The sequence below is a fragment of the Rhinopithecus roxellana genome, chromosome 6 (genome assembly GCF_007565055.1).
Source record: "Rhinopithecus roxellana isolate Shanxi Qingling chromosome 6, ASM756505v1, whole genome shotgun sequence".
In the NCBI taxonomy this organism is placed as follows: Eukaryota; Metazoa; Chordata; class Mammalia; order Primates; family Cercopithecidae; genus Rhinopithecus; species Rhinopithecus roxellana.
The window spans coordinates 97933006-97958173 of record NC_044554.1 but is presented as its reverse complement, the minus strand read 5'-3'; the positions used below and the strand labels follow the sequence as shown (position 1 = coordinate 97958173).

The 25168-nt window shown below is 50.4% G+C and overlaps 1 protein-coding gene across 7 annotated transcripts in view; it reads left to right on the top strand.

Moving 5' to 3' along the window:
- HIP1 (huntingtin interacting protein 1) overlaps positions 1–25168 on the top strand; it is a 216113-nt gene that overhangs the window by 156062 nt on the left and 34883 nt on the right. For all 7 annotated transcript variants that reach the window (XM_030932115.1, XM_030932117.1, XM_010387446.2 and 4 more), the window contains 4 exons: positions 5894–5970; positions 6759–6820; positions 14543–14683; positions 20181–20238. In XM_030932115.1, coding sequence (XP_030787975.1) covers positions 5894–5970; positions 6759–6820; positions 14543–14683; positions 20181–20238 — 338 coding nt within the window. The remainder of the gene's footprint in view (positions 1–5893; positions 5971–6758; positions 6821–14542; positions 14684–20180; positions 20239–25168) is intronic.

The window sequence follows — 25168 nt, the reverse complement described above, 5'->3', positions numbered from 1 at the left end:
AAAGAAAGGGTAACCCTAGCCACTAGATTGCCTTATGAAAACATTACAGAAGCATTGATTTTACTGGGTTTTTTTTTTTTTTTTTTTTTTTGAGACGGAGTCTCACTCTGTTGCCCAGGCTGGAGTGCAGTGGCACAGTCTCGGCTCACTGCAAGCTCTGCCTCAGCCTTCCGAGTAGCTGGGACTACAGGTGCCCGCCACCACGCCTGGCTAAGTTTTTTGTATTTTTAGTAGAGACGGGGTTTCACCGTGTTAGCCAGGATGGTCTCGATCTCCTGACCTCGTGATCCACCCGCCTCGGCCTCCCAAAGTGCTGGGATTACAGGTTTTTTACTGCTTTTTGTTTGTTTGTTTGTTTGTTTGTTTTTGGTTTTTTTTGAGACGGAGTCTTGCTCTGTGGCCCAGGCTGGAGTGCAGTGGCCGGATCTCAGCTCACTGCAAGCTCCGCCTCCCGGGTTCACGACATTCTCCTGCCTCAGCCTCCTGAGTAGCTGGGACTACAGGCGCCCACCACCACGCCTGGCTAGTTTTTTGTATTTTTTTTAGTACAGATGGGGTTTCACTGTGTTAGCCAGGATGGTCTTGATCTCCTGACCTCGTGATCCACCCATCTCTGCCTCCCAAAGTGCTGGGATTACAGGCTTGAGCCACTGCGCCCGGCCAGTTTTACTGTTAATAAAAACAATTCCTGGCCGAGCACGGTGGCTCATGCCTATAATCTGAGCCTTTTGGGAAGTCGAGACTGGAGGATCACTTAAGACCAGGAGTTTGAGACCAGCCTGGGCAACATAGCAAGACCCTGTCTCTACAAAAAATTACAATTAGCCAGAGGTGGCGACACATGCCTGTAGTCCCAGCTACTCAGGAGGCTGAGGCAAGAGGATCACTTGAGTTCTGGAGCTGAAGGCTGCTATAAGCTGTGATCATGCCACTGTACTCCAGCCTGAGTGACAGAGCAAAACTACTCCTGCAATTTCTTTTTTTTTTCCTTTCTTTTTTTTTTTTTTTTTTTGAGACAGAGTTTTGCTCTTGTTGCCCAGGCTGAAGTGCAATGGCACGATCTCAGCTCACCGAAACCTCCGCCTCCTGGGTTGAAGTGATTCTCCTGCCTCAGTCTCCTGAGTAGCTGGGTACTACAGGCATACACTACCATGCCCGGCTAATTTTGTATTTTTTTTTTCAGTAGAGATAGGATTTTGTCAGGTTGGTCTCGAACTCCTGACCTTAGGTGATCCACCCTCCTTGGCCTCTCAAAGTGCTGGGATTACAGGCGTGAGCCATGGCACCCAGCAATTCCTAAAATTTCTATAGCAAGCTCCCCTACAGACCCGTCTTTTAATTTTTTTATTTAATTTTAATTTAATTTTATTTTTTTGAGATGGAGTCTCACTCTGTCACTTAGGCTGGAGTGCAGTGTGGCACGATCTCATCTCACTGCCACCTCTACCTCCTGGGTTCAGGCAATTCTCATGTCTCAGCCTCCCAAGGAGCTGGGACTACAGGCACGAGCCACCACGCCTGGCTAATTTTTTGTATTTTTAGTAGAGACGGGATTTCACCATGTTGGCCAGGCTGGAGGTGGATCACCTTAGCTTACTGCAGCCTCAAATTCCTGGGCTCAAGAGATCTTCTTGCCCCAGTCTCCCGAGTTGCTGGGACCACAGATACTCGCCACCATGCCTGGCTTAGAATCCACTCTGGTGTGAGGCTGGGCAGGGTGGAAAACAGCATCTCAGTCACAGAGGCCTCAGCACCCCCCTGAGTCGCACCTTGGACCCATTGGAGATCAGGCCGTAAAGCAATGACATGGACCACTCCGCATTTTAAGTCCACTTTTCCAAAGTGGGCTTAAAAGATCCAAGTGGCCAGTGAGGACAATGATGAGAGCCAGAATTAGGACAGTTGTCCATGGGACAGTCAAAGAAGCAGGGACTGCCTGAAGATTGGCAGGAAATGAGGCTGGGTGGGGTTGCTCGTGCCTATAATCCCAGCACTTTGGGAGGGCAAGCAGGGCGGATTGCTTAAACCCAGGAGTTCCAGCCTGGGCAACATAGGGAGACCCTGTCTCTACAAAAAGTTAAAAAATTAGCCGGGCGTGGTAGTGCGCAACTGTAGTCCCCGCTACTCGGGAGGCTGAGGTGGGAGGATGCCTTGAGCCTGGGAGGTCAAGGATGCAGTGAGCTATGATCGCATCACTGCCCTCCCACCTGGGCAACAGAGTGAGGCCCTGTCTCCCAGAAAAAAGAGAGAAGAAGGTGACGTGATGGATACTGTGAGGTGGGGGAGGGGAACAGCTGAGGGGTGTGCAGGGGTCTGGCAACTGTGGGAGACAATAGGGGGTCAGGCAGAGGGGTGGGCACATAGGAGGCAACATAAACCAGAACTGAGGCTGGGCCAGGCCACGGTGTCAGAGGCCTAGGCGGGGAGTGGGCTGCCTTCAGTCTGGATTGCAAGACAAAGAAACAGGAGGGAGAGGCTCAGGGTGTGGAGGGGAGGGGCCTTGTAGCCTGTGATTGGAGCAAGGACAGGGCTCTGGTAAAGGTGTCATGAGGAGGTGGGGAAAGGTGAGAATTGGATTTAAGATCTTCTGGGGCTGGGCGCAGTGGTTCACACCTGTCATCCCAGCACTTTGGGAGGCCGAGGTGGGCGGATCGTCTGAGGTCAGGAGTTCAAGACCAGCCTGGCCAACGTGGCAAAACTCATCTCTACTAAAAATACAAAAAGAAATTAGCTCACGCCTGTACTCCCAGCTACTCAGGAGGCTGAGGCAGGAGAATCACTTGAAACTGGGAGGCAGAGGTTGCAGTGAGCCAAGATGCTGCTATTGCACTCCAGACTGGGCAACAGAGCAAGACTCCATCTCAAAAAAAAAAAAAAAAAGATGGGAGTAGAGGTTTTGAAAGTGTTAAATTGAACTGGTGGGTGTGGTGGCTCACGCCTCTAATCCCAACACCATGGGAGGCCAAGGCAGGAGGATCACTTAAGGCCAGGAGTTGGAGACCAGCCTGACCGACATAGTGAAACCCCTATCTCTACTAAAAACACAAACATTAGCTGGGCGTGGTGGCACGCACCTGTAATCCCAGCTACTCAGGAGGCTGAGGCTTGGGAATGGCTTGAATCTGGAAGGCAGAGGTTGCACTCCAGCCTGGGTGACAGAGCAAGACTCTCTCTCAAAAAAAAAAAAAAAGTACAGTGTTAAATGTGAAGTGGGAGGAGGAAGGGCCTAGGGTAGGATTTTAGGTGGAAAAGGAGAGAAGGGAGGGTGTGGAGAAAGCAAGACTGGGAAGATGGTTAGGGAGGAAGGGGACTGGGATGGGAGCTAGGGCAGTGGCACTGCAGGGGTGATAGAGGCCAAGGGAGTCCCTTTCCCTTGTGTATAGAAAGACAGCAGAGTTCAGCGGCATCAGAAGCAGCCGGTGCCAATGGCCAGGCCCCTAGCTTTTAATAGCATGGAAGGGCAGAAGGGAATGGTCACGTGGGCTTGGAGAATTGGGGTCGAATGAGGATGCAGCTGGCTTTGCTTCCAAAGGCTCTCGAGCTCACTGCTGTCTTGTTTTTCCTGGTTTTAGAAAGCAGAGAAAATGGGGAAGCTGGTATTGTCTAAGCGTGGAGGAGCAAAGGACTTTTCCAGTTTTTAGCAATTAGTGATACAAGAGTGGGGAAGGAGGCTGGGCAGAGTGGCTCACACCTGCAATCCCAGCATTTGGGGAGGCCAAGGCTTGAGGTGAGACCAGCCTGGGCAACACAGTGAGACCCTGTCTCTTAAAAAAAATTTTTTTTTTGGCCGGGTGTGGTGGCTCACGCTTGTAATCCCAGCACTTTGGGAGGCTGAGGCGGGTGGATCACCTGAGGTCAGGAGTTCAGGATCAGCCTGGGCAACATAGTGAAACCCCATCTCCACTAAAAATACAAAAAAATTAGCCGGGCATGGTGGTGTGTGCCTGTTAGTTCCAGCTACTCGGAAGGCTGAGACAGGAGAATTGCTTGAACCCAAGGGGCTGAGGTTGCAGCGAGCTGATATCATGTCATTGCACTCCAGCCTGGGCAACAGAGTGAGAATCCATCTTGAAAACAACAACAGCAAAAATATCCCACACACATTAAAGAAAAATTCATTCTCTGGCTGGGTGCAGTGGCTCACGCCTGTAATCCCAGCACTTTGGGGAGGCTGAGGCAGGCGGATCACCTGAGGTCAGGAATTCAAGACCAGCCTGGTCAATGTGGTGAAACCCCATTGCTACTAAAAATACCAAAAAAAAAAAAAAAAAAAAAAATTAGCCCACATGGGGGTATATGCCTGTAGTACCAGCTACTCAGGAGGCTAAGGTGGAGGATCGCTTGAGCCCAGGAATTCGAGGCTGCAGTGAGCGATGGTCATGCCACTGCACTTCAGCATGGGCAACAGTGAGGCCATGTCTCTAAAAAATAAAAAAAGAGAGAGAAACAGGAGAGAGTTTGCTTCCCCCTCCTCTGCCATGTAAGCAACGTAACCAGCATGAGCCCTCACCAGGGACCAAATCTGTCAACACCTTGACTTTGGACTCCCCGGCCTCCAGAACTGCGAGACACTGTCTATGGGTTAAGCCACCCAGTGTGTGGTATCTTGTTATAACTGCCCAAGCTGACTGAGACGGACGTTCAGGCCAGAGAGCATGAATGCATAGTGACACCAGCTGTGAGTCTTTCTCCAGGGACAGTTGGCAGCCGGCCCTAGGTGTAGAGCCGATGACAAGGACCCAGGCTCTCAGCAGGTCTTCGAAGCAGTGTGGTGGAAAGGCAGGCAGGGCATAGGGAAGTGGAACCAGGCCACCAGTCATGATGTCGAGACTGAGCCAGGAAGCAAAGGCAGGCAGAGAGACGGGGAGCAGAGGGAGCAGGAGGGGACTGGCTATCTCTGAGACAGAAGTGTGAGTAGTGGGTGGGCTTGAGGGCAGGAGAGGACTGGAAGGGCAGAGGCCTGGGTGATGCAGCTAGAGAGGGAGATGCTGTAGTGGAGAGTTCTAGGCAGGGATGTTTTAGGTGATGGTGGAGTCTGGAGTGGGTGTGCATAGCTGGGGATGGAGTAGAGGTGAAGGTGCTGAAATTGAGATCAGAGCTTGTAATCTCAGGGTGCATGACTTGGGGCAAAGGAAAACTGTGTCCCAGGTGCCAGGTCAAGCCTCAGAGGCCTTGGCACCATGGAGCCCAGGAGCGGAGTCTGCAATGGGGATTTTTTTTTTCTTTTTTTTGCGGGGGGAGACGGAGTCTCACTCTGTTGCCCAGGCTGGAGTGCGGTGGTTCCATCTCAGTTCACTGCAACCTCCACCTCCCAGGTTCAAGCGATTCTCCTGCCTCAGCCTCCCAAGGAGCTGGGATACAGGCATGCGCCACCACCCCCGGCTAATTTTTGTATTTTTAGTTGAGACAGGGTTTCACCATGTTGGCCAGCCTGGTCTCTAACTCCTGACCTCAAGCGATCCACCTACCTTGGCCTCCAAAGTGCTGGGATTATAGGTGTGAGCCACCACGCCCAGCCTAGAGCCTAAATTATCCACTTGTACATGAAGATGCCCCATGATGGAATGGCCACCCATCTCTGCAGCCTTTTCCCTTTGCCACAGGGACAAACCACACAGATGACAGGATCATGCTATAGATACTGAGCAATGATTGATGATACCAGCTGGTTTTTCTTTTTTTTCTTTTTTGTTTGTTTTGAGGTAGGGTCTTACTCAGTAACCAGGCTGGAGTGCAGTGGCCTTGAACTGTAGCCTTGAACTACTGGGCTCAAGTGATCCTCCCGCCTCGGCCTCCCAAGTAGCTGGGACCACAGGCGTGTGCCACCACGCCTGGCTGAGAGAGAGCTCTTCATGTCTCCTGTCCTGACTCCCTTCCTCTGCCTCCCTTCCAGAATCCCAGGTTCCCAGGCAACCTGCAGATGAGTGACCGCCAACTGGATGAGGCTGGAGAAAGTGACGTGAACAACTTGTAAGTGGCTCCTGCCCTGAGCCCAGGGAGGGAGAAAGCTTTTGTGAATGCCGACACTTCTCATAGGATCATGGAGGGCCTCATTGGTGGGGGTGGGGGGGCGTGGCTGGGGTGGGGACCAAAGCCCCTGGGTGACTTGGCCTTGGGGCCACTTATTTATTGGTGGTGCCTTATCCAGAACCCCTGCCTGGCTATTTCACACCCCAGAGCTTTCCTGTCTGTCTCGCTTTCTGCCCTCTGACTCCAACACTGGTAACTATCCTCTCCCTCTGTCACTGTCACTGTTTTTGTTTTTGTTTTTTGAGAAGCAGTCTCACCCTGTTACCCAGGCTGGAGTGCAGTGGCTCGATCTCAGCTTACTGCAGTCTCCACCTCCCAGGTTCAAGTGTTTCTCCTGCCTCAGCCTCCCGAGTAGCTGGGATTACAGGCATGCGCCATCACACCCGGCTAATTTTTGTATTTCTAGTAGAGATGGGGTTCCGCCGTGTTGGCCAGGCTGGTCTCGAACTCCGGACCTCAGGTGATCTGCCCACTTTGGCCTCCCAAAGTGCTGGGATGACAGGCGTGAGCCACCACTCCCGACCTGTCACTGTCACTGTTGACTCTTCACCAGGCTGCATGGCCATAATATTCATGAGGCTAAGACTTGGAGCTGGAGTTGTGTGTGTGTTTGCGCACGCACGTGAGCATTGGAGACTGGAGGCAGTAGTGTAGAGCGCGGGGGAGGGGACAGGTAACAGACCGGCCTCAGGCTGTGGAGTGTAAGCTCTCTTTCCTCTTGGGTCCAGTTTCCAGTTAACAGTGGAGATGTTTGACTACCTGGAGTGTGAACTCAACCTCTTCCAAACGGGTGAGTGTCTTCCCTCCCGTCTAAGCCAGGCTCTCATGGGAACTACCTAATTCCCAGTCCTCCTCTCCCTGCACAGTGTGTGGCACAAGGGGCAGGAAAATGGAGACATTCACACCCCATCTCTGGTCTCTCCATCCCTCATGCAGGGAGGGACTGAACCTCTTCAGTACTTTTCTTTTTAAGAGACATGGTCTCAGCTGGGCACGGTGACTCACACCTGTAATCCCAGGACTTTGGGAGGCTAAGGTGGGCCCATCACTTGAGGCCAGAAGTTAAAGACCAGTCTGGCCAACATGGTGAAACCCTGTCTCTAATAAAAATACAAAAATTAGCCAGGCATGGTGGCTTATGCCTGTAATCCCAGTTACTTGGGAGGCTGAGGCAGGAGAATTGCTTGAACCCAGGAGGTAGAGGTTGCAATGAACCAAGATCATGCCACTGCACTCCACCCTGGATGACACAGCAAGACTTCATCTCAAAAAAAAAAAAAAAAAAAAAAGAGAAAGAGAGATCTCGCTCTGTCACCCAGGTTGGACTGCAGTGGCATATTACAGCTCACTGCAACCTCAAACTACTAGGCTCAAGTGATCCTCCCACCTCAGCCTCGCAAGTAGCTGGGACTACAGGCACGCACCACCACATCCGGCTGATTTTTAAAATATTTTTTGCAGAGCTGGGAGTCTCACTGTGTTACCCAGGCTGTTCTTGAACTACCAGCCTCAAGGCGTCTTCCCAACTCAGTCTCCCAAAGTTCTGGGATTACAGGCGTGAGCTACCACACCTGGCCTCCTAGATATTTTCAAAGTGGGTGGTTTCACGTCTGAGCAGAAAGACCACGCACTGCCCCTTCCTACTGGCCTCCCTCCTGAAGCACAGGCCTCCACAAGCCCAGAGACAGGTCTTACCTCTTTGGCAGCCACTGGACTGTGGCCATGGCCCTGGCCAGTCCTTGGTCCAGTCCTGTCTGCTACTTGGAACTGGGCTGGCTCATGGGCACGATTTCTGCTGAGGAGGAAGGGCTCGTGTCTGTTGTTGAGTTGGCAGCCATGGGAACAAGCTGGTCAGGATTGGTTGTCACCCAGGACTGGTTGTCACCCAAGTCCACATGAGAAACTCACAGAGTCCTGTTCCACTAGCAGGGGGAGTGGCCACACTTCCAGGCTCCCTTCTGCCAAGAACTGTGGTGCCTCCAGACCATCAGCCCCTAACGCTTCCCTGACAAGCCTCAGCTGGTCCCCCTCTCGCCAGCGCCTCTCCTCCCCATACCTCCCAGCAGGCTCCCCTCACTTCCCTGGGAGACATAAGCACCAGCATTCTGAGACTCAGGGCATTTCAAGACAAGCATCCAACTCTGAAAGATGGCGGTGCACATTGCAGGTCTCCATACGCAAGCTTGGTGGTCTCATGCCCAAGCCTGGTGGCCTTCTCTGCATGTGGACATGCAGGACCCACTCTTGGGGCTTGGACTCTCTGACCCCGAATTTCCTTCAGCTTCCTTCGGCGTGTTCATCTGTGCAGAAATGCCTACTACTGGCCTCTTTTCCAGAATATTCTGTTTTGTGTTGTACTACGGCTAGGACAGGGCAACAAATTCCATAATACATTGACCAGTCTTTAGCACAGGATGTGGTCAGAAAAACACCAGAAACAGGCCGGGCGCAGGGGTCATGCCTGTAATCCCAGCACTTTGGGAGGCCGAGGCGGGTGGATCACCTGAGGTCAGGAGTTCAAGACCAGCCTGGGCAACATAGTGAAACCCCGTCTCTACTAAAAATACAAAAATTATCCGGGCATGGTGGCGAGCGCCTATAATCCCAAGTACTCAGGAGGCTGAGGCAGGAGAATGGCTTGAACCCGGGAGGCAGAGATTGCAGTGAGCCGAGATCACACCACTGCACTCCAGTCTGGGTGACAGAGCAATATTCTGTCTCAGAAAAAAGAAAGACAAACACCAGATACAGTTGGAAACTGCAGTTTGTGTGAGAAAGGGACACTCAGCCGACTAGGAAGCTATTTGAGCAGGACGTTATACAAAAGTCAGTAGAGAAATAAAAATAAAACACAGAATCTAGTCTATGCCCTAAGCTATTCCCAGTCAGATTGAAAGCAGTGGAGTGGATGCATTTATATTTTAAAAAATGCATTGGGGCCAGGCGCAGTGACTCATGCCTGTAATTTCAGCACGTTGGGAGGCCAAGGCAGGCAGATCATGAGGTTAGGAGTTCAAGACCAGCCTGGCCAACATGGTGAAACCCTGTCTCTATTAAAAATACAAAAATTAGTCAGGTGTGATGGTGTGTGCCTGTAATCCCAGCTACTCAGGTGGCTGAGGCAGGAGAATTGCTTGAACCCGGGAGGCAGAGGTTGCAGTGAACCGAGATTACACCACTGCACTGCAGACTGGTCAACAGAGCAAGACTGCTTGAAAAAAAAAAATACATTGGAAATGTTTGCATAAAAGTATATGAACAAGTATACATTGTTGTGGCTAACTTTTCATCCTTTGGATTTGGGTGGGAACGACGTATGTGGATAATTCAGAAATCATTTGCATTTAGCTTTCACTTTTTTCTGTTGTTTCTTTTGAGATAGTCTGGCTGTGTCACCCAACCTGGAATGCAGTGGTGCAGTCTCGGCTCACTGCTTCTGGGGCTCAAGCCATCCTCCTATCTCAGTCTCCCAAGTAGCTGGGACTGCGGGCATGCACCATGATCCCCAGCTAATTTTTCTGTACTTTTTGTAGAGACGAGGCTTCACTATATTGCCCAGGCTGGTCTCAAACTCCCGAGCTCAAGCGATCTGCCTGCCTTGTCCTCCCAAAGTGCTGGGATTACAGGCATGAGCCACCATGCCCAGCCTGCATTTAGCTTTGGAATGTGCTAGATCTGAATGAAGGCATGAGTGAGATTCTTGGAATTGTCATCCTTGGGAAAATGCAGCCTAGAAGTTGCAGTTCGGCTGACGCAAGATCTCTCCCCATGGCCCTTGCCTCTTCTTGGAGCCAGCTGCCTGCCTGCCTCCCGCTGCTGTGGTTTTTAGGGATGAGCAAGACAAATGTTTCAACCTTTGAGCCATCCTTCCAGTTCCTGACAGACAGTGGACCATGAGTAAACGGAGATGGTGATGAGGTCCAAAAGGACTTGATTAGCTGAGAGAATGAGTCAGGGGTAGAGGTGGTGAGCTCAGCCATCTTTTTTTGTGCCATCTCGTGACCCCTACCTTTGGTTTTCTGTGTTTTTTTGTGTGTTTGTTTGTTTTGAGATAGAGTCTCGCTCTGTTGCCCAGGCTGGAGTGCAGTGCCACCATCTTAACTCACTGCAACCTCTGCCTCCCAGGTTCAAGTGATTCTCCTGCCTCAGCCTCCTGAGTAGCTGGGATTACAGGCATGCATCACCACACCTGGCTAATTTTTGTATTTTTAGTAGAGACAGGGTTTCACTATGTTGGCCAGGCTAGTCTTGAACTCCTGGCCTCAAGTGATCTGCCTGCCTTGGCCTCCCAAGGTGCTTGGATTATAGGCATGAGCCACCGTCCCCAGCCTGCTCTGGTTTTATATGCATTGTTCATTAATATTGTCACCACGAGATGCTGAGCTCTTCCCTAAAATCAGGAACCATGTCCTAGTCATCTTTAAATTCTCTCTGTTCTAGCCCAGTGCCTGGTGAATAGCAGGTGCTCAACAATAAAAGAATGCTTGCTTTTTAAAAAACTGCAGGCTGCCAGGTGCAGTGGCTCATGCCTATAAACCCAGCACTTCAGGAGGCTGAGATGGGAAGATTGCTTGAATCCAGGAGTTAAATTCGGGTAGCCCTGGTCCAGAAGACTCTAAGTAATTCACCCTAGAGATTCCCAGAGCCTGCAGCTGGAAGTTAAAACTATTTAATGAATTCTGTTCACCTATTTCATCACTGCTGTTTTTCTTTTCTCTCTCTCTTGTTTTGTTTTGTTTCGTTTTTTTGGAGATGGGATCTCACTCTGTCGCCGAGGCTGGAGTACTGTGGCACAATCATAGCTCACTGCAGCCTTGACCTCCCTGGGCTCAAGGGATCCTCCCACCTCAGCCTCCTGAGTAGCTGGGACCATGGGTGTGTGCCATCACACCTGGCTAAGTTTTACATTTTTTGTAGAGATGGGGTCTTGCTATATAACCAGGCTGGTCTTGAACTCCTGAGCTCAAGTGATCCTTTCACCTCAGCCTCCCAAAGTGCTGGGATTATAGGCATGAGCCATCAGGCCTAGCCTCCTGTGCTTTAAGAAGCACCCCCAGTGTGCACTGTCCAACAGGGCATTCACTAGCCTCATGTGATCATTGAACTTGATTATAATTCAATAACATTTAAAAGTCGGGTCCTCAGCTATACTAGTCCTATTTCAGGTATATTTCAGGAAGCCACATATGGCTAACATATTAGAAAGTTTATATGAACATTTTCATCATTATAGAATTCTATTGGATGGCACTGTTGTGGGTGATTCTGATGCGTGCTAAAATGTGACAACCTCTGAGCTTGGACATATAGTTTTCAACCCGGGATGCAGATTAGAATCTACCTGGGGCCTTTTTTTTGTCTTTCTCTCAAACGGAGCCTTGCTCTGTCGCTCAGGCTGGAGTGCAGTGCCGCGGTCTCAGCTCACTGCAACCTCCGCCTCCTGGGTTCAAGCAATTCTTGTGCCTCAGCCTCCTGAGTAGCTGGGACTACAGGTGCCCACCACCATACCTGGCCAATTTTTGTATTTGTAGTAGAGACGAGGTTTCGCCATGTTGGCCAGGCTGGCCACGAACTCTTGACCTTGAGCAGTCCTCCCGCCTCAGCCTCCCAAAGTGCTGGGATTACAGGCATGAGCCACGGCGCCTGGCCTAATGGGGGACGACAGGGGGAGGCTTTTGAGAGACACTGACACCCAACATACCGCAGACCAATTGAAACAGATGGTGGGGGCAGTTCTGGGGGTTGCAGGAAGACTTGAGTTTTTCAGTTTCCCCAGGTGATCCTAACCAATCTGAAAGCTAAAGTCAAGAACCACTGCACAATCCATGCACTTTTCACAGCATTCTTATTGAAGTCCTCCAAGACCCTGACGAGGTATGCACTGTTACAGCCACGTGTGCTCAACAGAAGAGCGCCAGGAGGCACAGAGTAACTCAGCACCTTGTCCACAGTGACGCTGCCCTAGATGTTCCTGGGTGCCAAAGGGCATTCCTGGAAGTCATCGGGAATCGAGGGCAGGCAGGGAGATGGAACAGCCCGTGGTTCCTGCCAGTTGGAGCTTGAGGAAGCCGGTAGACTTGGGGATGGCTGCCTTGCAGTGACAGCTGCTTTTAATTTGTGTCAAGGAGGAAAGCTGTCTTTTAATTAGAACAGTTTGGAATTTTTTTTTTTTTTCAGCCACCAGACTAACCCAGTTACCAGGGATTAGTGCAGTCAGGGGAAGCAGAATACAGGCAGCCCTGGGCTTCCCTCTGGGCCAGTTCCACTCACAGAGGGACCACAGGGAGAGTCATTTCATTGCCCGCTGCGTGCAGAGTCTGCAGAGGCCGTGGCCAGTGCAGGAAGGAAAATCAGCCTGGCCAGTGGTGTGAGCTGAGTGTCTGAAGCCAGACAGCCAGTTGCTTGGTCTAGGCTGGGGGGCAGGGGGTTGGTGTGGAGGGAACCCCAGCGTGAGAAATTGAGGGATCAACTTTGTCTCTGAAACTCAAGAGGGTGGAGGCAGGACTTCTACTTCTGTTGCCAGGTGCCCCAAGTTTCAGCCTTGAGTCCTGACATATCTTCCTTCTCCCAAGTCCTTTTTTCTTTTTTCTTTTTTTTTTTTTTGAGACAGAGTCTCGCTCTGTCACCCAGGCTGGAGTGCAGTGGTGAGATCTCGGCTCACTGCAAGCTCCGCCTCCTGGCTTCACGCCATTCTCCTGCCTCAGCCTCCCGAGTAGCTGGGACTACAGGCACCCGCCACCACGCCCGGCTAATTTTTTTTGTATTTTAGTAGAGACGGGGTTTCACCGTGTTAGCCAGGATGGTCTGGATCTCCTGACCTCGTGATCCGCCCATCTTGGCCTCCCAAAGTGCTGGGATTACAGGCGTGAGTCACCGTGCCCGGCCCTTTTTCTTATTTTTCTTGTTTTGTATTGTTTCGATTTGGTTTGGTGTGGTTTGGTTTGGTTTCTTTTGAGATGGAGTCTTGCTCTGTCGCCCAGGCTGGAGTGCAGTGGCACCATCTTAGCTCACTGCAACCTCCGCCTCCCAGGCTCAAGTGATTCTCCTGCCTCAGCCTCCCAAGTAGCGGGGTTTACAGGCACACACCGCCACACCCTGCTAATTTTTGTATTTTAGTAGAGACTGAGTTTCACCATGTTGGCCAGGCTGGTCTCAAACTCCTGACCTCAGGTGATCCACCCGCCTCGGCCTCCCAAAGTGCTGGGATTACAGGCGTGAGCCACTGCGCCTGGCTTGTTTTGTTTTATTTATTTATGAAGCAGTCTTACTCTGTCGCCCAGCCTGGAATGCAGTGGTGCGATCTTGGCTCCCTGCAGCCTCCACCTCCTGGGTTCAAGCGATTCTCTTTCCTCAGCTTCCCAAGTAGCTGGGATTATAGGCATGAGCCATCACACCCAGCTAATTTTTGTATTTTCAGTAAAGATGAGGTTTTGCCATGTTGCTCAGGCTGGTCTCAAACTCTTGGGCTCAGGCAGTCCCCCCACCTCGGCCTCCCAAGTGCTGGGATTGCAGGTGTGAGCCCCTGCACCTGGCCAAGACCCAGTCTCGTAAAAAGGAAAAAAAGGAAGGTGAGGCTCCCTCTCGATGTCCGCCATGGTAGGAGCTCTCCCAGGTGATGAGCAAATCTCTTCTTTCCTGGGCTATCGGGGTCTCTGCACAGACTAGCACTTAGTTCACCTGTTCATGATGCACTGAATATTCTGACTCTCAGGAGCAAAGGCACCTGGTCTAACCATCACTGGCCCCATTAGCTCTTGGGCTCTCCAACAAGTCTCTTAACTCACCACCTCTCAACAAAACCACTTCTTTTTTTTTTTTTTTTTGAGATGATATCTTACTCTTGTCGCCCAGGCTGGAGTGCAGTGGTGCAATCTCGGCTCACTGCAACCTCCGCCTCCTGGGTTCAAGTGATTCTCCTGCCTCAGCCTCCTGAGTAGCTGGGATTACAGGCATGGCCACCATTCCCAGCTAATTTTTGTATTTTTAATAGAGACAGGGTTTTCCCATGTTGGAAAGGCTAGTCTCGAACTCCTGACCTCAGGTGATCCACCCACCTCGGCCTCCTAAAGTGCTGGGATTACAGGCGTGAGCCACCGCACCCTGCCAAAACCATTTTTCTTGTTTTTTGAGATGGAGTTTTGCTCTGTTGCTGGAGTGCAATGGCACGATCTCGGCTCTCTGCAACCTCCGCCTCTTGGGTTCAAGCGATTCTCCTGCCTCAGCCTCCCAAGTAGCTGGGATTACAGGTGTCCACCACCACACCCAGCTAACAAAACCACTTCTTGACTTTGTGACAGCCTTCAAGTGACTTACCTTCTGCTTCTTTACCTGTCTAATGGGGATACGTTTACCTATCTCATGGGAGTGTCATAACGGTTAAATGAATTAGATGACGTAAAGCACGCACAGAATCGGTCCTTGGTGTATGTTGGACCCCTGCCTCTGCCCCTCTGAAGAGGCTGCCTGTAATCCCCTGGCTCTACCACCTTTCTCCCTCACTTTTATTTCCTAGTGTTCAACTCCCTGGACATGTCCCGCTCTGTGTCTGTGACGGCGGCAGGGCAGTGCCGCCTCGCCCCGCTAATCCAGGTCATCTTGGACTGCAGCCACCTTTATGACTACACTGTCAAGCTTCTCTTCAAACTCCACTCCTGTGAGTACCACGGGCCAGATCTTCTTACGTGAGATTCAGGCCAGAGGGAGGATCCCAGCCTGAGGATGTCCCTGGAGAAACAGTCCTTCTCAGTGCCTTTGGCTGTCTGCTTCTGTTCCAAAAGGCCCCGGAGTTCCTGACTATTGTGAGGATAAAAGAGCAGGGCCCAGACTTTGGTGTCTCCAGTAAAGCCCCTGGCTTGCCACTCTTGTGTCCCAGTGTTACAGGATCTTTGGGGTGTCAGTTTTCTGGCTGGAAACCTCTGGGGCCAGTGGCGCCTTTGCCTGAATTCTTGTTCTGCATCCAGGAAGAATGAGGTATGCAGAAAAGCGGAGGGTGGACAAGATGAAGAGGAGCTTTATTGAATATTAGAGCAGCTCAGAGGAGATGCAGTGGGTACTGCTCTCTGTCTGTAGGCAGGTTGTTCTCTCGAGTGTTCAGCTCTCAGCAGAAAAGAGGCCATGGAGTGGGTAGCTCCTCTCTGCAACTGGTCATCCTAGCATCTCTGCAGGTCTCTGAAGCTCTCAGCAGAGAGAGTAGCTCCTCTCTGTAGCTGGTTGTCCCTTCTCTGCTCAGCTTGGCTGAGCTCAGGGCTTTTATGGGCCTCGGAGGGGAGGAAATGCACCCCCATTGGTCCATGGGCAGGCCCGGAAAACGCACCCGAAGTTCCCACTCCAGTCTGTGGGATTGGCAGCCTGGCCCCCACCGGGTACCCACCTTTCCACCCAGAAATCTGTCTGCCTCCCACTGCCATGCATGGCACCAGGACTCAGCCCCAACTTTGCTCTAAGATCGCAGCGGGTGCTGACAGCAGAGAGAAGCCAGGCAGCAGGAGCAGGTTTAGAAGAGGGGAGGGAGAGCCTTCTCAGGCCCTGAAGAGTACAGGGATGCCTGAGTCTGCAGCCGGGGCTGGGGGTAGGGGCGGGGCAGCGGGGCTGCCACCCACTCCATGGAGCGGGAAGCCCAAGTCTGCAGCTGCGTTTTGGGAGGCTGCAGCTGCGCCCAGGAAGGCAGGGTTCCTGCCTATTCCTGGTCCCCAAGAGCACAGGGAAGCTCAGATCTGCAGTCACAACTTGGGCGGCTCCAGCCCCACCCAGGAGGGTGAGGCTCCTGCCCTGTGCAGCCCTGGCCATGCCTCCCTGCTACAGATGGCATGATGGCAGTGGCAGGCCACCAGGACTGGCAGCCGCCATCACCAGGATGGTCCTCTCTGTCTGCCTCTAGCTTGAGCACATCACCATTCATCAAGTATGTCGTGTATCCTACGAACCGCACAATAGACCTACATGAGCTAATGTAATGATTTCCAGACCATTCATCCACACAATCCCTTTGTGCAAATGGAATTTTATGGAGAAATGTAAATGATAAAACACAGCTGCTCATTAAATGGAAACCTATCCCTTACCTAGCTTCAGTTCCCCTGGGTGCCCTTAGCAGGATATATATAGCTTGGAGGTTCTGATCTTGCAGAAGTTTTTATACTTTTTTTTTTTTTCCTGAGACAGAGTCTCACTCTCTTGCTCAGGCTGGAGTGCAAGGGTACGATCTCAGCTCACTGCAACCTCTGCCTACCGGGTTCAAGCAATTCTTGTGCCTTAGCCTCTGGAGTAGCTGAGACCACAGGCATGGGCTGGCACACCCAGCTAATTTTTGGTTGTTGTTTTTCGAATTTTTAGTAGAGATGGAGTTTCCCCACGTTGGCCAGGCTGGTCTCGAACTCCTGGCCTCAAGTGATGCACCCACCTTAGCCTCCTAAAGTGCTAGGATTACAGGTGTGACCCACCGCACCCCGCCAGTTCTTATACTTTTGTGTCCTGGTTTAAAATGATGTGTCTGGGGCAGGCACAGTGGCTCACACCTGGAATCCCATTACTTTGGGAGGCTGATGCAGGCAGATCGCTTGAGCTCAGGGGTTGGAGACCAGCCTGAGCAACAGAGTGAAATCCCTGTCTCTGCAAAAATTACAAAAATTAGCCAGGCATGGTGACATGCTCCTGTAGTCCCAGCTACCCAGGAGGCTAAGGCGGGAGGACCACTTGAGCCCAGGAGGTCAAGGCTACAGTGAGCCATGTTTGTGCCAGTGCACTCCAGCCTGGGCAACAGAACGAGACCACGCCTTAAAAAAAAAAAAAGAAAGAAAGTAGTGTAAGACAGTATACTCGGTAACCGTAGTCATTGACAAGTAATGAATCTCATTATTTAGACAGTACAAGGGAAGGATGCAGCATCACCTAGATGCTAATCTGGGATGGTTTTGTGGAAGGGAGATTGGAATTAGCTGCCCAGGGATTAGAAAGGCTTTGTGGCAAGTAGGCCTGCCCAAAGGGAGAGGGACCCCCAAGAGAAGGGACCAGCTGCTTAGAGTGCTGAATACAGATGAACTTTTCATTGTTTCCAAGTACACTGTTGCTCAGTAGAACATCACCAGTGCCTTTTTGTAAAATGGCGAGTTAAGCTGGGCATGGTGGTGCACACCTGTAGTCCCAGCTACTTGGGAGGCTTAGGGAGTTATGAGAAGAGACAGGTAATTAAGCGTTTGGGTTTAAAGGCCTTCTTTGAAGGCAGGGCAATACCCAAGACCCACACTGCCTCTGGACTGAGAAAGGGGTAGGAGGGAAACTCTTTACAATATTTATTTATTTATTTATTTAGACACAGGGTCTCGCTCTGTTGCCCAGGCTGGAGTGCAGTGGCACAATCTCAGCCCACTGCAGCCTCCACCTCCCGGGTTCAAGCGATTCTCCTACCTCAGCCTCCCAAGTAACTGGGATTACAGGTCCCCACCACCAGGCCCGGCTAATTTTTTTTTTTTTTTTTTTTTTTTTGAGACGGAGTCTCGCTCTGTCACCCAGGCTGGAGTGCAGTGGCCGGATCTCAGCTCGCTGCAAGCTCTGCCTCCTGGGTTTACGCCATTCTCCTGCCTCAGCCTCCCGAGTAGCTGGGACTACAGGCGCCCGCCACCTCCCCCTGCTAGTTTTTTGTACTTTTTTTAGTAGAGACGGGGTTTCACCGTGTTCGCCAGGATAGTCTTGATCTCCTGACCTCGTGATCCACCCGTCTCGGCCTCCCAAAGTGCTGGGATTACAGGCGGCTAATTTTTATATTGTTTTTAGTAGAGACGGGGTTTCACCCTGTTTGCCAGGCTGGTCTTGAACTCCTGAGCTCAAGTGATCCACCCGTCTCGGCCTCCCAAAGTGCTGGGATTACAGGCGGCTAATTTTTATATTGTTTTTAGTAGAGACGGGGTTTCACCCTGTTTGCCAGGCTGGTCTTGAACTCCTGAGCTCAAGTGATCCTCCCGCCTGGGCCTCCCAAAGTGCTGGGATTACAAGCGTGAGCCACTGCAACCTCTTTTCTAAAAATAAACATTTATTTTTGTTTTAGATCCACAGAAAAGTTAAATAGTACCAGGAGTTCTCGTATACCCAGTTCCAGTTTCCCTATGTTTGTATATTAGTATGAAACATTTGTCACAACTAATGAACCAGTGTTGATACCTTATTATTAATTAAAGTCCGTACTTCAGGCTGGATGCAGTGGCTCACGCCTGTAATCCCAACACTTTGGGAGGTCAAGGCGGGCAGATCACGAGGTCAAGAGATTGAGACCATCCTGGACAACATGGTGAAACCCCGTCTCTGCTAAAAATACAAAAGTTAGCCAGGCGTGGTGCACGCGCCTGTAGTCCCAGCTACTTGGGAGCTGAGGCAGGAGAATTGCTTGAACCCGGGAGGCGGAGGTTGTGGTGAGCCGAGATTGCGCCACTGCCCTCCAGCCTGGCAACAGAGCGAGATTCTGAATCCAAGAAAAAAAAAAAAAAGTTTGTACTTTATTCAGATTGTCACAGTTTTTACCAAATGTCCTTTTCTGCCCCAGAATCTCATCCAGTACACCATGTGACATTTAGTTGTGATGTCTCCTTAGGTTCCTCTTGGCTATGACGTTTAACTTCTCAAACTTCCCTTATTTTTGATGGTTTTGATCATTTTGAGTTTTTTGTAGAATGTTCCTGAATTCTGTTAGCCTGATGTTTTTCTCCTGATTTAACTGGGGTTAAGGGTTCTCGGGAGAAAGATCATTTAGGTCAAGTGCCATATTCATTCACTGTCCACTTTTGCCATTTGGTTTTGTTTTGTTTTGTTTCAAGATGGAGTCTCGCTGTCACCCAGGCTGGAGTGCAGTGGTGCGATCAGAGCTCACCGCAGCCTCAAACTCCTGGGCTCAAAAGATCCCCCCACCTCAACCTCTTGAGTAGCTAGGACCAAAGGGCACATCACCACACCTGGCTAATTTTTATTTTTTAATTTTTGTAGAGATAGGGGTCTCGCTATGTTGCCCAGGCTGGTCTCAAACTCCTGGGTACAAGTGATGCTCCCCACTCAGCCTCCCAAAGTGCTGGGATTATACATGGGAGCCACTGCACCCAGCCATCTTTTGCCATTTCAATAATCATGTTTTATACATGTGTTCCCTGATTTTATCCAATGAATATATGACCCATTTCAAAATAACAAATTTAAATTTAAACAAATAAAGCGAACACTAAAAGGATTGCTGAGCTGTGATCTATAGCTGCAATATGCAGATTTATACATCTGACAGGACCTCAGAGAACTGGCTCTGTAGGGGAGGAGGCTGTCCTAAGAGGCTACTGTGTGTGCAGTGTCATAGAGTTAGCTACCAACCAAGCCAGGACTGGAACGCAGATCCCAAGCCTCAATCCCTTGTTCTTTTTTTTTTTTTTTTTGACAGAGTCTCGCTGTTGCCCAGGCTGGAGTACGGTGGTGCAATCTCAGCTCACTGCAACCTCCGCCTGCCAGGTTCAAGTGATTCTCCTACCTCAGCCTCCCGAGTAGCTGGGATTATACACACATGCCACCGCTCCTGGCTAATTTCTGTATTTTTAGTAGAGACAGGGTTTCACCATGTTGGTCAGGCTGGTCTCAAACTCCTGACCTCAAGTGATTCTCGTGCCTCAGCCTCCCAAAGTACTGGGATTACATGCGTGAGCCACTGCACCCAGCCTTCAGTCCATTGTTCTTTGCCTTCCCACAGCCATCCTCTTGGGCAGGCTCTATGGATCTCTTCCAGACTAATATCAGCCCTGAGCCTCAGCCTAAAACAAATGCAGGCAATAGCTGAGAAAGAACTGCTCCCTCCTGGGCCTGCCATGGTCCAACCTGCTGCTGGTCAGGTCACCATTTCTTCTCTAGTCCGGGACACAATTTCCACCCTATTGTGCCCAGCATGGCTTGTCCTTCAGGAACTAATTGAAGTGGAAGGATTTGGAGGATAAGCGTCTGCACACTCCTGCTGGTTCCTGCTGGGCTCCCTTGGTTACCAGACCTCGGGACAGCTCTAGGCCAGTCATGGCCCCTGGCAGTGCCGGCCACATGCCTCAGGGTAGCTGGGCCCCTCCCCCTCGAGAGCCCCGCTGTGGCTTCCCTGCCCTCTGGTCCCCCTCCCCTCTCACACTCTTTCCAATTTCTTCCAGGCCTCCCAGCTGACACCCTGCAAGGCCACCGGGACCGCTTCATGGAGCAGTTTACAAAGTAAGTGGTTCAAGTAACAGGAATGGAGGTGAATCCAAGAGCACTATAAAATCATTAAGCCATGCAAGAGCACTGTGAGAGGTGTCTGGACACAGTGGTTCATGCCTGTAACCCCAACACTTTGGGAGGTCGAGGCGGGAGGATCGCTTGAGGCCGGGAGTTCGACACCAGGCTGAGCAACATAGCGAGACCCTGTCTCTACAGAAAAAAAAAGCAAAACAAATTAGCTGGGCACAGTGGTATGCACCCGTGATCCCAGCTACTTGAGAGGCTGAGGCAGGAGAATGGCCTGAGCCTAGGAGTTTGAGGCTGCAGTGAGCTACGATTGTGCCACTGCACTTCAGTCTAGGTGACAAGTGAGACCCTAAAAAAAAAAATTTTAAATACTTGGGTTGGGGGGGTGAGGTTATCTTCATTCTTTTTTTTTTTTTTTTTTGAGATGGAATCTCACTCTGTCACCAGGCTGGAGTGCAGTGGTGCAATCTCAGCTCACTGCAACCTCTGCCTCCTGGGTTCAAGTGATTCTCCTGCCTCAACCTCTCAAGCAGCTGAGACTACAGGCACGCACCACCACGCCCAGCTAATTTTTGTTTTTTTAGTAGAGATGGGGTTTCAGCATGTTGGCCAGGCTGGTCTCAATCTCTTGACCTTGTGATCCGCCCGCTTCAGCCTCCTGAAGTGCTGGGATTACAGGCGTAAGCCACCACGCCCAGCCTGAGGTTATCTTCATTCTAAGGTGATAAAGTGACAGAACATAGCTCAGACAGAGGCAAATCTACCTATAGCTAGGGCAACTAGTGGTTCTCTAATAAATCCCATAGAAGCATATAGAAGAAAGAGATTTCATCCATTCATTAGTTGCCTGCTTATGCCTCTTCTCTTTTCCCTCTCCCAAAGTTCTGGTCTTGTAACATTTATAGACTGATAACCCCTAAAAATGTATCTCTAGCCAGACCTTACCTCTGAATTCCAGCCTTTTGTCCCCAGTTTGATATCTGTGTAGCATACTTAAATCTCAAACTGTACTCTAGGTTTTCCCAAAAAAAAAAAACCTTTCTCTCTCCGTTCTTTTTTTGTTTGTTTGTTTTTGTTTTTGAGACAGAGTCCCACTCTGTCACCCAGGCTGGAGTGCAGTGGTGCGATCTTGGCTCACAGCAACCTCATCCTCCCCATCTCCAGTGATTCTCCTGCCTCAGCCTTCCGAGTAGCTGGGATTACAGGCGCCCATGCCCGGCTAATTTTTGTATTTTTAGTAGAGACGGGGTTTCACCATGTTGGCCAGGCTGGTCTCGAACTCCTGACCTCAAGTGATCTGGCTCCCAAAGTGATGGGATTACAGGTGTGAGTCACTGTGCCCAACCCGTCCCCATTCTTTTCTATCTCAACAAATACTGCCATCATCCATTTAGGCCAGAGATCTGGAAGTCACCATTTTCCTTATCCCCCATGTCCAATCCACTAGCAGGTTTGATTGATACCCTACAAATATGACCTGCTTCTGAGGTGGGATGGGGGACTGCACTCCGGAGGCAGGAATTAAGGACAAGTAAAACAGGGAAGGGGTGGAAGCATCTCTGCATAAGACACGCCCCACCAGTGTGCCGTGGCAGTTTACCATTGCTATGGCAACACCCAGAAGTTAGCGCCCCTTTCCATGGCAAAAACCTGACAATCCGGAAGTTACCACTTTTTTCTAGAAATTTCTGCATAATCTGCCCCTTAATTTACGTATAATTAAAAGTGAGTGTGTGTGTGTATATATATATATATGTATGTATGTATATGACAGCAGCTATTCTGGGCTCACTGCCTATGGGGTAGCCCTGCTCTGCAAGGAACAGGACCTCTGCTGCTGGCTGTGCACTGCTGCCTCAATAAAAGCTGCTAACATCGGCCAGGCGCAGTGGCTCATGCCTGTAATCCCAACACTTTGGGAGGCCGAGGTGGGTAGATCACTTGAAGTCAGGAGTTCAAGAGCTGCCTGGCCAACATGGTGAAACCCTGTTTCTACTAAAAATACAAAAATTAGCAGGGCATGGTGGCACACACCTGTAATCCCAGCTATTCGGGAGGCCGAGGCAGAAGAATCACTTGAACCCGGGAGGTGAAGGATGTAGTGAGCCAAGATCATGTCACTACATTCCAGCCTGGGCGTCCGAATGAGATTCCATCTCAAGTAAAAAAAAAACCAAAAACCAAAAGATCTTTATTTAGGCTGGGTGCAGTGGCTCACGCCTGTAATCCCAGCACTTTGGGAAGCCGAGGCAAGTGGATCACTTGAGGTCAGGAGTTTAAGAGCAGCCTGGCCAACATGGTGAAACCCTGTCTCTACTATAAATACAAAAATTAGCCCTGTAATCCCAGTTACTCAGAAGGCTGAGGCAGGAGAATTGCTTGAGCTCAGGTGGCAGAGGTTGCAGTGAGCTGAGATCATGCCACTGCACTACAGCTTGGGCAACAGAGCAAGACTCCATAAAAAAAAAAAAAAAGAAGGGGAGGGGAGGGGAGGGGAAACCAGGCAAAAGTGAAGGAATAGAGTGAGAGTTGGGAGGACAGAGGGAGCTGAGAAAGGCCTCCTGGCTTAGCTCTGTGAAAGTACACTCTCTTGTTTTTCCTGTTCATTTCCTCACCCTTGACCATAGCTCCCAAATGCCAGGTTTCAGCCTCTCTGCCTGGTACCCCAGGAGCAAGCAAAGGACAAGTGCGCGGTTGTACCCACCTCCTGGTACCCCTGTTCCATTTGAGAAGCCGAGTACATATTCTATGATAAATGGCTTCTTTAGTCCAAGGAGACAGGCCCTGGGGCTGATTTCCTGGAATGTCAAATTCCGGTAGCTTGTGAAAGCAGTCGAGCCTATTACTGTTGGCTCCAACCCAGCAAGATGGGGACATGTGGTCAGGTGATTTCATTTCCTTTCATTTGCTTCTAGCTTATGAAAACACCTTCCCTGAGTAGCCGCTTTGCTGTTCCACACAGACACGGCTGCTGTCTGAGACCTCCCTGTCCTTGAATTCAGGAGAAGCAGCAGTGATGTCACAGAGACAGGCCTAAGTCTTGGGATCTGACAGGATGTAACCCGGGGGGTTCGTTTGTTGGGCTAAGCTGGAGAAAGTTCTGTGTTGCAGGCCGAAGGAGTTAAGGCCCATGCACCCCTTTCATCTCAGAATAGAGAAGTCTGACCTGGGCCTGGTGATGTGTGCCTGTAGTTCCAACTACTCAGGAGGCTGAGGTGGGAGGATCGTGCGAGCCTGGGAGGTCGAGATTGCAGTGAGTCGTGATCATGCCACTGCACTTCAGCCTGGGCAACAGAGCAAGACCTTGTCTCTAGAAAACTTAAAATAGGCCAGGCATGGTGGCTCACGCCTGTAATCCCAGAACTTTGGGAGGCCAAGTTGGATTGATTGCTTGAGCCCAGGAGTTTGAGACCAGCCTGGACAACATAGTGAGACCCCATCTCTACCAAAACCACAGAAAAATTAGCCAGGTGTGGTGGCACACACCTGTACTCCCAGCTACTTGGAGGCTGAGGTGAGAGGATCCCTTGGGTCCAGGGAGGTCAAGGCTGCAATGAGCTCTGATTGTGCCACTGTATGTCAGCCTGGGCGATGGAGTAAGACCCAATCTCAAAAAAAATACTTAAAAATAGGTAGGGCATGTTGGCTGACGCCTATAATCCCAACACTTTGGGAGGCTGAGACGGGCGGATTACCTGAGGTTGGGAGTTCGAGACCAGCCTGACCAACGTGGAAAAACCCCGTCTCTACTAAAAATACAAAATTACCCAGGCTTGGTGGCACATACTTGTAATCCCAGCAACTCGGGAGGCTGAGGCAAGAGAATCACTTGAACCTGGGAGGCGGAGGTTGTGGTGAGCCAAGATCACGCTACTGCACTCCAGCCTGAGCAACAAGAGCGAAACTCCATCTCAAACAAAATAAATAAATAAAATAAAAACAAAGAATATGTAAGTCTGGATCCTCTCAGGTTTCTTGGTCTTCAGTGTTTAGATTCAAAATAGAGATTTGAGAATGAGAAAAAGATGTTGATTTTGCCAGGTATGGGGTGGCTCATGCGTGTAATCCCAGCACTTTGGGAGGCCAAGGCAGTAGGATTGCTTGAAGCCTGGAGTTTGAGACCAGCCTGGGCAACATAGCAAGACCCTGTTTCTACCAAAAAATTAAAAATTAGCCGGGCATGATGGTGCATCCCTGTAGTTCTAACTACTTGGGAGGCTGAAGCAGAAGACCAATTGAGCCCAGGAATACGAGGCTGCAGTGAGCTATGATTGCACCACTGCACTCTAGCCTGGGTGACAGAGCAAGACCCTATGTCTACAGAAAGAGAGAGCGGAAAAAAAAAAAAACAATGTTGGTTTCTTCATGCGTATATCCACCCAAGATTAGGACATAGTACCAAACGATTGTAATTCTGCAACTGTTTATTGAACAGTTCCCCTGTCGCTGGCACTATGGGAAACAGCTCAGCAGAGCTCAGTCCCCACTTCCCAGGAACTTATAGTCCTAACTGTGAAGAGAACGAATAGTCCAAAAACAAAGATAAGTAATGAAAGAAGAGAGCTACCTTTGTAATTAAATTCCCTTCCCTTTTCCTATGGTTAGTTGGCTTATCCTCAGAGAAAGTCAGTTTCTTTTCATGTTACACTAAAGCAAACATTTCTCGGAAGTTAAGTCTGCAAGATAACATCATATATTCTACAGCAATGAAGAAATTAGCTTTTGGATTGTCTACTCTTCCAAAGGATTTGTGGCATGAATTACTCTTCCCTCACTACCAGGTCACTGAGGACCAGCTTTAAATAATCCTCCTCTGTAGCATCATAATTGAGTCCCAGCGCCATGGAGTCTATCTCCTTGACAGCCTGTGCCTTTGGGCTGGGGAGGGGGCAGGAAGGCCAGGTGGCTGCTCTGT